Below are 15,489 nucleotides of genomic sequence, written 5' to 3' on the forward strand. Positions count from 1 at the left end.
AATTACTAAATTCTTTTAAAATATAATAATACCTAAATTATTAAGCTTATTATAAACTTAGAAGTAAACTTATAGATAAAGCTATAATATATAGATATCTATAACTACTAGTTAAAGTAGGAATAGAAAAATAAGAAAGTAGATATAGACTATATAAGCTTAAAGGAAATAGTTATTAATAGTTTTATTAAAGTTCTACTTTTATAGAAGTTTTAAGCTTTTATCTATTAAATTAAGATATTAGATATTACTTAATTAGCTAGAAATATTTATAAAAACTTAAAATAATTAATTTTTATAGAAATCTTAATATATTAGGATCTATAGATATTTAAAATAAGATAAATTAAAGACTTCCTTATTTTTAGGATATTAAGATATTTAGAGAAGAATAGTCCTAGGAACCCTTATTTATATAGAAAACTATAGTATATAGGGCTTATTATTATATACCTCCCTCTAGTACTTAAAAAAAAAAGAGGCTGGAAGAATGGGCTGTTTTATGAAATAATTAAAATATTATTAAGTGGGAATTAGAAGTTGTAGCTATCATAACTTGTTATGATAGCTAAGGGGGTGTGTTGGCCTATATGTAAAAATAGAACCTAATATTTCAGGCGGAAACTAAGTGGAAATCGGTGGCTATTTAAGGAAGGTAATTAGGGGCTGGAAATGGAGGAAATTTCAGTTCTGGAACAATCACGGTTTTCACACATGCCATTTCTAGCCTCTAATTTGATGCTGATATTCGAACAGGACGCTGTATATGTAACCCCCTTTTTTTTTTGTTGACTTATTTTGATTGTACTTCGTATACGAAGGAGGAAAGTTGGAGAAGGCTTGGCGTTTATCGGAGATCTATGTGGGCGGATGTGGGGGAAAGTTATTAAGGATTATGCTGGATCATTGATATTTGACCATCCCTGCAAGGTATCAAGGCCACCAACACTTTGTTTGACATTTCCATAGTACACAACAGTTTGGAGAGGTTCGGATAGAGCACAGACTGGCCTGAACCATATTATGCCCGTTGACCAAACGAAGCAACCCAACATGGGAGCTGAAAGCGGAGAATCTGACTGGGGTACGAAGTACACAGGTACAAAGTGACCAACTGGGAGAAATTGGGGTAGGATTATTACCCCGGTCACCTACCCCCCAAAATAATTGTATCATGTTGGTGCGATGGGCTGAAATCGTCCTCGTGCGGGGTAGCGGGGAACCCATTTTGAAACAGCCTGCACTTATCACCAGGGCATCTTGTTTGTCTGCCTTGCATGCCTGTGCTTCGTCGGCAGCACGGTTTACGTGGGTTATCCTCGCCTGCACCAGACGTGAAACACACGAGTGGCTTGCGTCCAAATGCAGTTACGAAGGGTTAGAGCGTGCAGAGAAGTCGAAGAAAAGACCTAGTGAAATGGATTCGCACTTCATTCAGTTCGGTACGTCCGTGAATCCTAGCAAACGCCACCAGATTGTGTGGGTTCGGAGACGCCGATGTACTTCGTAGCATTAACCCCATTAATCGAACTTCACCTGGTGGCCATTACTATTGGTCCGTCATGATCCCCGTATGAGTGCCATCATCGCCTGTATCACGCACTTCCTCTGGATATTGGGAATAGATGGTCCCCCATCGCATTGAGCAACCAACATTGAATCTACGCGAGTCATGTTGTTCCGCGGTCTCGCCTGGAAGGTGTGTGGCAAGATGGTTGGCCTCAGCTGCATTGCTGAAAAAGTGGCAAAACTGTGCTCTTCTGACGCAGATACTCCAAGACAATTTTTCACGACACCGCAGATGGCAAAGGGAACTCGCTATCTGTTTAGCCCGCCTGCAGCGGCTTCGTAGACTCGCCTCAGATACTTTGGAATTCCAGGCATACCACACGCGTCGACGTTTACGAATCGGTGGCACAATGCCTGGAAGGCTTGATGATCTCTGCGGAGTAGAGCTGGTGGCACTTTCCCCAAGAGACTGCGGAGCAGGATGAGGTAGTGAATTTACGGTGGAGGCTGAGGAAAACAACCCAGTTCGACCTATATTAGCATCCGATGACGACGGCAATTTATTGTTTAGCAGGTTTTAAGGCAAATGCTATTGCATCTTGCTCCATCGAAGCAGGAGCAGCACTTGCTCATAGAACAGACGTGATTTTAATCTGGACTGTATTATGTGCAATCGGACAACTGATACCTCAGTATATCTCGACACAAACATTGATTGTCAGGCATAATAGAGGACGCCCATGACGAAATGTTCAAAACCAGGCCCGGGTTGCAAAAGTGATCCGGCCTCAACCGTTAGTACTCCATACGGCGCAGCCACTAGGAGCCATTTCTTTACGAGAACAGAACTGCCACCGGGAGCAACAACATCACAGGGTGGCAATATGCTAAGCCTGCAAATTGAAAGTTCTAAGAGCTGAGCAACTTCTCAGGTGGCCCAAGGCGCCCCACCAATGCTCACCGAAACGGAGGCACGCAAGATTTGAATTACCAATGTGAAGAAGAAAAAGAAACGCTCGTTGATCCGATATATACCTAACCGTGATATGTACGCTAATCCACCATGGCCCCCAACCCAAATAGCCAAGTTAAATATAAATCCGTTTCTATTCTCTCGATGCAAGTACAATAAATAAAGAAATAATGCCACGTCGGGCTAGTAGTGTATGGTGTATACAGTCGTGTATACCATAGAAGCGAAACCTCTCCCTTAATTTAAGTGGAAAAGCGGTACCTGGGGCTCAGTTCACCCATGGCGTCAATCTCGATATCAGTCTTACCCTCCATGAGGTAGTCCTGCTTGCCCTCATCGCGAAGTTTGTTCTGTCGCCTGAAGTGGACGTGGAGTGCCGTGACCAAGATCAATGAAACGCCGAGCATGCCCATGCACACAGCATAGCTAGTGACGTACGTAGGCGCAAACTTGCTGGAGAAGAGGAAGGGCGAAGCAACACCAGCAGAGTTACCAACAGTAAGCTGCATGCCTCCCGCGAAGGCACGCTTGCCATACCTTGGGTTGTTTGCAGTGACCCAGGCAACCGAGATGCCAGTTGAGGTAAAGATGCCGATAGATACGAAAAATGTTCCAGCGTATGAGAGGGCGGAACTCTTGTTGGCGAGAAGCATACCGTAACCAGCAACGGCAAAGACGATGGCTGCCAAGATGAAGTAACCGCGACGTTGAGTCTTATCGCTGATGTAGGCAGCGATCAGATAAAGAATAGCTCCAACAGCGTAGACAGGGACAGTCAAGGCCTGGACCTCAGCAGAATTCCAGGTTCCGAGAGCCTTGATAATAGTAGGGAGGAAGACAACGAAGGAGTAGAGCATAATCAAGCAAGGCCAGATGGCAAAGCAGAACGCCCATGTGGTCCAGTCCTTGACACCATCCATAACATCAGACCAAACGAGGTTTCGGAGGTTGTGTGCCTTTCCGAGCTCAGACTCATGCATGTCTCGTAGGGTCTGCCTGTCGTCATCAGTGAGGAACTTCGCCGACTCAGCATCATTAGGAATCACAAATGGGATAAGGATTCCAGTGAGGACGGTGGGGACACCCTCAATGACGATAATCCAACGCCAGGCGCGCCAGCCACCGTCGCCATCCATGAAGCTGATACCATAAGCAATGAGGCCACCAATGACACCGGAGGCAGCAGCTGTGCCGAAGAAGTAGGCGATGCGGAGAGCCAAGCTGTTACGGCCGTAGAACATGGAAAGGTATAGGACAACACCGGGGAAAAATCCAGCTTCGAAAAGTCCGAGGAGGAGACGGCAGACGAGGAGACCGGCGAAGTTTTGGACGAAAGCGCTAAAAGTCGCGATAAGGCCCCAGCCGATGGTCAATCCAGCGAGGTAACGGGCGGGCTGAAGCTTCTTGATAATCAAGTTCGACGGTGCTTCGAACAGCTTCGAGTATGAATCGTCAGTATTGGATTTAACCTGGAGGATGAAGCCAAAGTCGACTTACACAATATGTGACGAAGAGTACTGAGACGGCCAACTGGAATTGCTGACCCTTGAGGCCCAGGTCCTCCTCCATACCGAACAAGCGGGCGTTACCAATGTTGACTAACACACAAAAACGTCAGCTTGAATGACTCGCACCTTGTAGATAGAGCCGGATATCATACCTCGATCCATCATGTTCATCAGGTAAACCCACATGATTGTGGGGATGATTCGGATGTCGAGCTTCCTCATGACCTTCCTCGCCTTCTCCTTGTCGACAACGATCTCGCCGGAGCCCGCAGTGGCCTCGATCTCGGCCACGGCCGAGGTGGAGTCCCATTGCTGCGGGGGGATGGCCTTCTTCTCGGAGGCGCTCTCACTTGGCGCCATTGCTGATGTGGAGAAATAGAACTGAGAGAATGTAAGGGCTTTGGGTGTAAAGCGTTCGAAATTCCCAAAATGTCGTTGGGAAATGGTTTATAAAGATGCAGAGACCAAGACTTCGTGTCTGAGCTTGCTGTCTACTTCTGTTCTCTTGGGAAGACAATGAGAGAAGGGATCGAGATGTAACGCGGCGAGAGAGCCTTCTTATAAAAGGACAGAAGAGACACCCATGTCCTGATATTTGCGGCTGAGATGGGGAGAGATGGGGAAAAGGATCAGCGGAGAACATCAAAAGGCGGAGAGGTCCAAATCAAGCCCGCTGTCCCGGGGGCGGATACCCCCGTTCTCCCCAAGCTGGGGAAAGACACTACCATTACCTAGGGCCGGGTTGCGGGCGGGGGAAGTGAGTGCCACATTGATCAAATCTCACTCAAAACATGTCATTTAACGCTATAGGAATATCTTGTTGGGGTCGGTCTCGAACAAGCAACGAGTAAGTTGCCACCCCGGCGCGGGGACACCATGCCCATGTACAGCCACCCCTGCTCTTAGCAGGACAACGCGCCTCTGCCAAGAGAGGTACAACATACGATGTGATCTGTGTTCTAGGCTTTCGAGCTCTCAATGGTGATCGGATCGGGGACATGGATTAATGAAACGAACACTATGAAGGGGCAACTACGCTAGTTCAACTGCCAAGAGGAAAAAATTTGCCTTTGCCAATCAGACATTTGCGCCAAGGACGCCAGTCATGCACCCCTATGGCTTCGTTCGTCGTAAGTCGGGCGCGCCAATGCAAAGAAAAAAAGATCCTGACTTCCATTTCCAGGTCTGTGAGTCTGTCAACTGCAACCTTGGTGGTAATTTACGACGATTGAATGTCCCGCACCTGTCCCACTCCCCGACCCTCCTCATCCCTTGGTCACATTTCTCGCCTGACTTTCTCCAACCTTTCCCCGCATCCCCAATTGTCTCCGCATCGGCGAGAGCTTGAAATGTGGAAATTGATTTCGAGTCTATGCCCAAAGAGGCGGGTGCCCCGAGGTCAATCACGAAGTATACGGGTAAAGATGGAGAAGACAAACCGGTCTCGGTTAGTACAGTTACCACCCCCGGATCAGTGATCGCACATCCCAGGCGATGTGACAAAGTCGCGCAGGCTAGGAGTCGAAAAGTCGGGGAGACGAGGAATCGGGGAGGGAGTAGAGATCCTGCCCGCCATTTTTTCGCGTCGTTGGAGTGTCCCGACTCCCCCCAACTCATGGTGCGGGCACTTATCACGAAGGAATGGAGAAACTAGGATGAACACGTCGTCTACCCCGCACGTCGCCATTCCTTTCGCCTCTTGGCCCGCAGGAGGACTCGCCTCTTAGGCATTTTGCTAATAGATCGTCATGCCCAATGAGGGCTTTAGGGAATAAGACTCTTTCACCGCTAGCTAATTCTAGAGAAACCCTTCCCGCAGCTTGCTTCGCGGTTCATGGTTGCCATGTGGCAATGATGCCCGCCGCGAAGCAGCAGAACTTGGCACTGCGCGACCGGTTGCTCTTCTTCGCCTCCTCTCTCTTCTTCCCGTCGTGGCTGGTCTTTCATCGCCTACCGGTGGGAGATACCTTCGGACTCGAGGGGAAAATCCCGCCTTGACCCCTGAAGGCAAGGAAATGTCGTATTGCCTCGGCACAACTCATACTCTTGAAGTCCCATAGTGCTCTGGATGATACTCCCAAAGGATCACCAAGGCTGCATCGACACACCTACGCGCAGAGTCAGTTATTAGCTTCATATGATATGGGCAGGATGGGGGATTCCCTCCTCCATCCCTCATACCATCAGACATTATCGCAGCTGGTGTATGTGCACAGTTGTTGGGGAGCCAGTTTAACTCATGCGGTAGAGTCTCTAGATCGCTTAGCGCTGCAAAGCTTATTCCGTCCGTAGAACCGATACGGCCGAAGGGAGCACATGGGTGGGAAGCATGAGCCAATTGCACCCTGCCGGTAGATGCGTCCGGCTTTTCCAAGCCTCGCAGCTTTTCAGGTGACCGGCAAACGAAAACGGCTATCGCCTTGGCGTGTTCAAGCTATTCCGAATTCTGTCGAACCCCATTTCCCCATCTCCCTGGTCGACCCATTGGACACGAAACATGGTGCGTGGCAAGGGTGGGGATATGCGGGGGAAATGGGGTTTGGAGTAGCAATGTTACTGTTTTTCAGATGCTAAACTTACTTCGTACTGCGCCCGCCCGTAGCTCGGAGTCCGTCAGACTCCTTCGTGTGCGGAGAAAGATCTGGGGTAGGCTTATGGGACCATTTGTCTACCTTTGTCCACTAGATCCCCCCCCCCCCCCCCCCCCCCCCGGCCTGAAAAAGGGCCTCGTAGATCTTTCCCCATTCATTCTTAGTGTAGCGCACGTTCCTTTATTGGGGTAAGATGATCATTGGAGTTTCATTTCGCTATCTTAAATCACGTACCATTTCCAGTGACGACCTCGCCAAGCCCAGGATGGCGTTCTCCTCCTCTCCACAAGCGTGCATCGTTTCCCCAAAAGGGGGAAACTCCAACAATAATCCCCTCACCTGAACCCCCCCGCGAGGAGTCGATCCTTTCTCCAGGTGGGCGAGACTTGAGAACATGATTTAAACTAGCTCCTTAAAAGACTAGTGTAGTTAATTCCACTCACTAGCTTGCTTGGTTCGTGAGCTAAATCAAGTACGGCGTGGACACGAGGCATTAGTATGTGCAAGCGCTGCGGATCGTGTTGAATCCTTCTCCCTACTTGTCAAGGTTTTATGCCAAGACTAACACACTAGATCCTGCTAATGACTGATGCCGAAAAGAAACTTCGTACTTCATTGCCTGGTCGTTCCATCCGAAGAATCCTTCGGGACACTAGCAGCACCCGTGTTGTCGATACTGGCTGAAGTCACTGACTTTCTGCGGGAGTCGCACGAAAACCTGGATCGCCTGGCATGATGCGACTACCCATGTGGCGGATAAAGGGGTATATGCCGCTATATTGCACCATTTATCGATGAGTTGGAGAAGAGTCTGGGCACCCAAGAGAATTTGAACTGCATGAGATGGGCATCTGCCTGTACGAAGCACATGGTCGGACCCGCCTTCAGCCACGACGCGATGCCCACGTTTCTTTTTTCGTACATCATTGCCCACTGCCGAGGTACCCAACTAAACCAAACCCTATCTAAATTTAAAATCCATGTTTTTTGTCCCCATTTTTGAACTCATCGACGTCTCCATTTCTAAGGGGTTAGTCATATGACTTGCACAGTCCATGTTCCATGAGCAAATGAGAATAGTTTATTCAGTTGAATGCTTGTAATTTCCCAACGTATTTGCGATGGAACGTCAATCTTAATTACTAGCGCCTCGGCTATCTGGGCGGAATTTTCCTCGTTTGATCCGGCTCGGAAACGTCTCCCTGTATAATGACGGTCAATTCCGGCGGCGTGGTCAGATGGAACATTGAAGCTGCAAAGCATCAATAAGGTGTAGATTAGAACCTCGCTCCTTTGGGGCCCCACCGGTACGAAGCAAGATGCCCAATGTTGTCGGTTGTGGGTTGTTGGCCATTCTCAGTCACTGATAATGTGATCGTCTCAAGAGTTGAGCTCCATTCTAACCCAAGAAGTCAAAGGGCTAGATGTCCACTTCTCCATGTACGCTTTCCCCATCCTGCTTATGCGTCAGTGACTCGCCGTTCCTGCGAGCACGCATGCTCAATATCGGTGGTGCCGGGGAAGCCTACTCGGACGACCTCTTCACAAACGACCCCCAACTCAGTCACCCGATCCCAGTGCGTACGGAGTTCCCGAGCCGCGTGTCCCTTTGAAGACCACACACGGGCGCACATTTGCTTGGCCAACCGGTCCGAGTTCTGTGACTAATACCACATGTGCACAAAGCTTGCTCGAACAAGGCCGTCGTTGACCACCAGAGGGTGCGATGTTTGATCTCATGTTTTGAATCTTCATCGTCTTCAAGTCCACACAGGCTATCCCAAGAGAATCCACACCCTCAAGGCAGTCAAGTCTTCATGCTAAGAGTGGCGAGCGGACCTATGAAGTACAGTCCAACACCTTCTTGGCGGCGCCTCGTTGCGATTAACCTGCCATAACTGTGGCAATGCCTCACTTTGTCTCTCCGTTGCCTCGAACTCCCTAGTCGATACAGATACACCCGGCAGCAGGAACTGCAAGAACTATTTCTTGTCGGGCGGTGTTACCTAGGACACATTTTCCAGTCCCATCGCTACGCCTCCAGTCGGGGGACGTGTGGTTGAGAGGTCATGGTCCCATTCAGTCGATAGAACCATTCTCGCCATCACCGACTGCCTCAATTCATGAGAGGACTCGGTTGCCATGGAAGTAAGCTTGACTGTACCACTTGTTTGATAAAGAGACTGACGGATACAGACGGATATTACAGATGCTTTCTCACACCTGAAAGATGACTCCATCAGCCGGAAGCTCGAGTCCCCATCCCAGCACATGCTTCTAGAGGATACCGAGACCTAGATGCACAGGTATCGAAATGGCGCTCGCCGGTTGGCGTAGTACGCAGAGAGTCATGTTTCCGATGCAATAAGGAAGACTACTATGATGGTCCGGAGGACATTGCCGAGAGATCATAGCACTTCATCCATGTATCTGCCGGAAGGGAGCGCCAAATCATCGACGAGCAAGGGCCATCTATGTACGCTTCTCGACCATTGGACCATACGGAGAGCCTATATCGAAGCCTCCTAATCCCGATTCCAGTGCCACCGGTGGCAACTTGGCTCACATCGATATTATAGTTCCTTCGAAAACTGATCCTGGGGTAAGGGTGGGAGAGGGCCCATCGCTAAAATTAAGAGGTATGCAATATCCCGGTACAAAGATCATGGCTGACGACTCTATGACTCGAGATTTCTTCGATGGTGAGCCCTTCCCTCGACACTGGCCTATTTCTACCCTACTTCTTCATCCACCCCCGACACTCCAACAATCGCTGTTATTCCACCCTCTTCACTATTTCGAGAACGAGGTTGTTTTATCAAGTCTCGTGCCTTGAGCAATAAAACTGTCACCACAGCTTTCTTGATCTCCTTTCACAAGTACAACGCCAAACTGTCTGCGGCAGATACCACCCACCACCGCAGTTGCGAAGACACTTTAGGTAAACCAGGCGCAACTTAAAGATTTGGCCACGCTCTGTTCTTTCCCTGTCGTTCGGTTGTTTGTGCCATTCATCATACTTTGAAAGGATATCGACCGACGCCAGATAGACACGGATATTTCTGTATGCCGAGTAGAATCTGCCCCAATATGCTCATCATGAATTTCCATCTCCCTCCGAGGAACTGAAAAGCCCCCGTCTTGGCCTGGGTAATGGTGAGCAAGGGTGAGCAGGGGGTTGAATGATTTTGGGCCATCTTGACTCAGCCATCCTGTCTTCGAAGTGTCAAGACTAGAGTAGAGTTGCGGAGATGAAGTTCTAAACCTACTTTTGGGGCCAAGAACTCGAGATAGAAGATACTCCGTCGCCGGTGTCCCCGGGCTCTCAAACATGACGCAAGTCGTACCGCGAAAATACGTGCGTTTCGAAGCCCATGCGTGCCGCTTTCGTCACGACGAGACTAAAGCAGGTGGCTGCTCATCTGGAGTGCGCGTTTTACAGTAATCGGAGAAGTTTGTAGACTGTACCTAGCATCTACCAGGACTCACTGATGACTGGCGATTTTCGCCTCCGCATTTGTGACGTTGAGATTGGCTCGTCCGAGATTATTTCTTCGTCTTGTACATCAGCCCCATTCCAGTCAGGTCAGGATAACGATGGTAGGATGCCTTTGACAGATCATTGCTTCTCGCTTTTCGCGCATGCGAGATACGACCAGGAAACATAGCTCAGCTAGGTCATCCTGAGATTGAAGTCGCGTGCTTTCTAATATTCACATTCTTCTTCTCGCCAGAATTATATGGCCGAAGCCTCTAAATGTATTCACAGAGTGCGAGATTCCGCCAGTTTTGCCGCCCGGCCAACTCACAGATGGATGAGTAGCCGAAGGGCCCTTCACACGAAGGGCTGATATAGAAGCTTCCATGTAAGATGAAATCTTTGGCTCTACGTCAAAGATCTAGCTTTTATTTCAAGAGTCTTCGGTAAGTCAATTCGAGTCTCGCTTATGCCCCATACATAAAATACGGACATCCACTTCACCAGCCAGTGTTATTATCATGAGACGACAGTCGTAGTAATCTGCTATATATATATGTATATTAGGACTTTTCTCGACAGGGAAAAGTAGCTAGCTTGAAATTGAATGCAAGAAAACTGGAGCTTTAGCAGCTCAGCTTGCAAATCTAAAACGAATGTATAGAAGAGAAGTTCACCTAGTACGACACTGCCTTGTTCAGTGTCATCGAACGATCCTGTCCCTGAACAACCTGCTGATCATTCGTACGTCGCAGACCATAATCCACCAAGAGGTAACAGGTACCTGAGCCTACACGCGCAGGATCTGCAGACTGTGAAAACCTTGTTCAATCCACATGGACGGCGCATCCCCGACGCCGCTGCGCACAGCGCAAACTTCGTCACAGCCATCGACGAGCAATTCCACAGTCTTTGGAACATCGGCGTCGGCGCCTGTGTTTGCGTCTATTATTGTCAAAATTAATGATGAGTGCCTGCGGCGGGGAAAGAGACCTGTTGGGTTCTTGAATCCTGTCCTTTATAAGTTTCCTCATGCTCTAAATGATGTAGTTCAGGGATCCAACACCAGATGTGGTGGTACTGGACGCGGGTTTAATGCGGCCCTAGGGTGGGATCCGGCTACAGGGCTGGGAACACCAGACTACGAGCGCCTCCTGCAGCTATACTTAAATCTCCCTTAGCTGTGGCTGAAAGAGCGAATGCTCTAGGCATGGAAGCTTAATAGTACCCGAGAATGAACTGTAGAACTCGTTCAACCACAGCATCACATTTAAAGAAACAGAAAAAAGCCCCTCCGGTACCCTTTCATCATTTTTACTAGGGTTGTTTTTCTCCCCTGACTGCTTCTTGCATCTGTTTGATAACTAACAATTGCCTCTCCCAAAGATCCGGATAGTCCTTTAACGCATCTTGTGTATGTGTGAAAATGCGGGTGATGACCTCTTCCCTAGGGGGGGCCTTAGCTAGGTCACCATTTATTTCATTGACAATATCTATAAAAACTTGGTTGTAATGGGTGAAGACCTCAGGTTGTGACTTAAACCGCTCCTATTAGGGTCCAAATAGCATGAGAAGCAATCTTCTAGATGACTCGATGTAAGTTCTTTCTCACCTGTATATCGAGCGCCAGCTTCATGGATTCGCTCTCCATAAGATTCTTCATAAACTCCTCCGATTTTGCAGTGCGACTGCAAGATGGCCCTGATGTGGTAGCCATGGTGCCTTGGGGAGGGAGGCGATGTCGGGGATAGCAATCTAAAAAAGAAAAAAGGAAAAAAGAAGAAAAAAAAGAAAATCAATAGTGGGGATCATAGAGAACTTTTAAATACTTCATTCAGCATCGTACCAGGGAGGTCGGAGGTCAGGTGGTCAAGTGGCACAGCTGGGCCGGGCCAGGCCAATCATTGAAATACCGTGTTCGTCCGTATTGGGAAGTGTATGCGTGCCCAAACTAGGTCAGACTCCGCCGGAGAAAGGAGTTTGCAACAGCGGGAATGTGGCAAGCTGTCTAATAAATTACCCATACATCAGGCACCTCACACAATACCACTACATCGACTAGTCCCCCAGTGAAGCTGGTAAGATTCAATCAGATCCTGGTGCTATTTGAGATGAACTGAACCTAGGCCTAATCTTCCCTGAGAAAAGGCTGAAAGTGTCGTGTGAGCACGAGGGCCAGAAGATGGCTAGATTCGGGGACATGGCTACGTCTAATTGACAGATTCCGCGTCCTGCTGATCACATGTTGGAAAGCAGGGTCACCAGGTTTAGCAATGAACATTGCTTTCGGTCTATGGGCCAAGGTAACGACTGGGCTCGCTGTGGACGGCCAGAACTGGAGTGCCCCGAGAAGATCAAGATGCAATTGTCTTTTCAGGTGTAAGACAGAAGGCACCCAGGCGCAATTGAGCTTAACTGAAATACACTCAAGACATGAGATAATCTACTCGCAGTCCTGGGCTGTCTCACATCTTCCCAAACTCTGGGCAAGTGGACAGTTTAGTCGAATTAACGTAAATACAAACCGCATCCTGCTTTACTCATGCATCTTGTCAGTCGAGCCCCTGCAAAGAAAAATATACAGCCAAATATCACAATAGAAATTACCAAGTATACTACTTTAGAAAATTTCCCCTCGAGATTCTCCAAAGACATAGAGCGCGAATGGCAGTGACATTCGGCAGCATCTTAACGTTGTGGTATTTTGATTGTTCGAACAGGAAGGTGCGAGGAACAAGTCGTTCCTTGCTGACAACCTGAATCCCAACAGCATCATGACTCCCTCACCTCTTTTTTTCCTGTTTCAAATCCTTTTTCCAATACTTTTCCCAACCCTTACAAAAACAAGAAGCCCGGAAAACGGGGCTGGTGCTCAGTTTTACTGTCGATCGAAACGCACCGAAAGCTGCGAATTATTCAACAGCCCGCAGTAGGCGCGTTTTTCCTACTGCCCTCTCCCCCTTCTCTTCTTAACTTTGTCTAACTGCTCTTATAGTTGTCGTTAGATTCCCGCCCAAGCATTTAGAATGCTCGCGTCTCGTGTTCTTTTGGCCTTTGCGGTACCTCTCTTGGCACTGGTCTCCCAATCGACGGATAGCGATCGTGGCGTCCAGGTCCCAAGTGCACCCACAGCGTCTCTCGCTAATGATCCGTCTATTTCCTTGCTCAAAGCTCATCTCGCATCGGCCTCGCGCCTGCCAACAAAGGGCAAGAGCATCGACACATCAACCAGCTCTAACGAGACAGTGCGAGCTAAGAGTGGCCGCCCCGAGTTGGCATTCGCCATGGACTCGAGTAACACTTGGCCTAAATATTCGGACGATTTCACCTGCACCGGCGCTCACTACTACAAGCCCCGCGTAACAGTTACGTGCAGTCGTGCTCGATCCCCCAATGACCAGGACTTTGGAGTCTTTGGTTACCACCGCTATATCATAAGATTCTCACCAGCTGGGCTCAGCTACTCAGACATAGGGACTGCCAGGTGGGCTAGAAAGCTCCTGGTCGAAGTCAAAGCCGCACTTCCGAATATTAACTTCGATGTGGCGGAACCCCACTGGGAGGGGACGCTGTTAAACAACTGGGGGAAAGATCTGGTGGTGACTTTCGATGCGATAACGGGTATTGGGGAGGAGCGCCTACGTTGGGTTGACAACGCAATTCTATGGGCCGCGACAAAAGCTCTCTGTGTCAACGACTCGACTCTCTACTTCGGGGATAAGGCTGTCTGCAAAGTTAGGGAATGGGATAACTGACTACAGTGAAGACTGAAACTAGATGTGGGAGCATGGATGAGATACGAAGGGTAATAATAAATGCATAATAATCTCCGTCTTGACACCGTGACTTCGAATCCATCCACCGCCTCTGTGACACACTACTTCCTAACCCTGTATTTTAATAGACGAGACTGAGTTATGATGTGTGTTCAGAAAAAGAGGAAAAACGAAGACCTCGAACAAGAACAGGACCAAACTATTGACCTCAAATAATTAGAATAGACGGCCTTGCGCATGCTTGGCAGATCTAATCCAAGTCCTCGATGCCCTCAGCTACACTCGTTGAAAAGTCAGTCCACCCATCCTGACCGAAGTACTGTTTCAACAACTGTTGCGCTGCAGCAGCGGGAACGACTTCCGTGAGGTCTCGACCGTCATTTTCCGGTGGATCAGGGATCAACTTGTTGTCGGGTCTTAAGCTCCTCAGCGTAGTTATGAGATCAGTGATGTTGACAGAGTGCGCCCAAGCGAAGAGCCTTCGAAATCTGACATCGGGGCCGAGGAGGCCGATAACATGGAGTCGAGCCGTGTCTTTGACATCAACGGAATATTCTTTCCTCGGGAAAACGAGTTAGTGATGAGGAGAACTTGGAGGATTCTATGGGATCCACGTTGATTGACGAACCTGGGGGGAAACGTGAAAAGAGAAGCTTATCCCCTTTCAAGAGGAGACGGACCCAGCCCATTGTGGAGCCGTGAATCTCTGGGTGAAGGATTTCTCCCGTCTGAATGAACAGTGTTAGTCCCCTAATACCAGTCATTTGTGGTGTGGGCGAGCTGCAGGATCCTACATTAAAGCTTGGAAGTACCGTGTTAAAGACGAAGTTGGGTTTGTTTTCCTTGATCCAGTTCCAGGCAGCCTTCTCCCCCTGAGTCTTGGAAGCCGCGTATACGGCGTAGAATTTAAAGTCATCTGGGGTTGCAGGATCCCAAGCTGCAGTTATCGCAGCTTCATTGAATGTGCCTACATGTGCAGGTTAATGATATAAAGTAATCATTTTATTTCTTTTCCATCGAATAGTTTCGAGGACGGTCTTACCTTCGCCAACCCGGACGTTAAGCTTATCCGCCACAGGAATCACCGCCGCGGTCGAGGATGAAGTCAAGACGAATCGTTTGACCTGGGGCTGGGAGGCGGCAGCGACGAGCATATTTTCAGTGGCCTTAACCACCCAGGGAATGATTGCTTTCGGGTCGCTCCCGAACGTTAAGTCGGTTGCCTGGAACACCACAGATCATTAATTCGACATTTCTTTTCCATCTTGAGATGATATGGAAACCCCACCACATGGATAACGGCCGCTACCCCATCCATTACTCGCTCCAGACTTGGCACGTCATCGAATCCGCTCAGTAAGGTGGTCTCGAAAACTCCTTCACCAAACTTGGCCGTAAACATTTCGTCGAGCCATGGTTTAGGCGAACGGACAGTTCCCCTCACCCGAAACCCTAGTCCTAGGAGGATGTTAGCGATGTGGGAGCCAATATAGCCGTTCACGCCCGTAATGAGGACGATCGAGCCAGGATGAAGGGCATTCAATTGGTGTGTCATTCTGAGAAAGAGACGCTGATATCTGGGAGGTAATAATTCTTGCCTCAGATTCAAGAGAAGATCTGATGCCTGTCCCTCCTTCAAACTAAGATTCGCCGT

At 48.8% G+C, this 15,489-nt stretch overlaps 2 protein-coding genes and 1 pseudogene across 2 annotated transcripts; 1 reads left to right on the forward strand and 2 right to left on the reverse strand.

Moving 5' to 3' along the window:
- Nucleotides 1-2,724: 2,724 nt before the first annotated feature.
- Nucleotides 2,725-4,350, reverse strand: SAPIO_CDS1233 (Major facilitator superfamily transporter; the record flags this gene model as incomplete). The annotated part of the gene is made up of 3 exons (XM_016784552.1): nt 2,725-3,918; nt 3,980-4,080; nt 4,143-4,350. 3 exons carry the CDS (start codon nt 4,348-4,350, stop codon nt 2,725-2,727), a joined length of 1,503 nt encoding a protein of 500 aa, XP_016645668.1.
- Nucleotides 4,351-13,085: 8,735 nt separating this feature from the next.
- On the forward strand, nt 13,086-13,814 carry SAPIO_CDS1234 (annotated as a pseudogene; the record flags this gene model as incomplete).
- Nucleotides 13,815-14,085: 271 nt separating this feature from the next.
- SAPIO_CDS1235 (uncharacterized protein) lies at nt 14,086-15,390 on the reverse strand (the record flags this gene model as incomplete). The annotated part of the gene is made up of 5 exons (XM_016784553.1): nt 14,086-14,390; nt 14,464-14,563; nt 14,630-14,802; nt 14,878-15,058; nt 15,124-15,390. 5 exons carry the CDS (start codon nt 15,388-15,390, stop codon nt 14,086-14,088), a joined length of 1,026 nt encoding a protein of 341 aa, XP_016645669.1.
- Nucleotides 15,391-15,489: the final 99 nt, after the last annotated feature.

Source organism: Scedosporium apiospermum (genome assembly GCF_000732125.1).
Source record: "Scedosporium apiospermum strain IHEM 14462 chromosome Unknown SEQ_SAPIO_0055, whole genome shotgun sequence".
NCBI classification, from domain to species: domain Eukaryota; kingdom Fungi; phylum Ascomycota; class Sordariomycetes; order Microascales; family Microascaceae; genus Scedosporium; species Scedosporium apiospermum.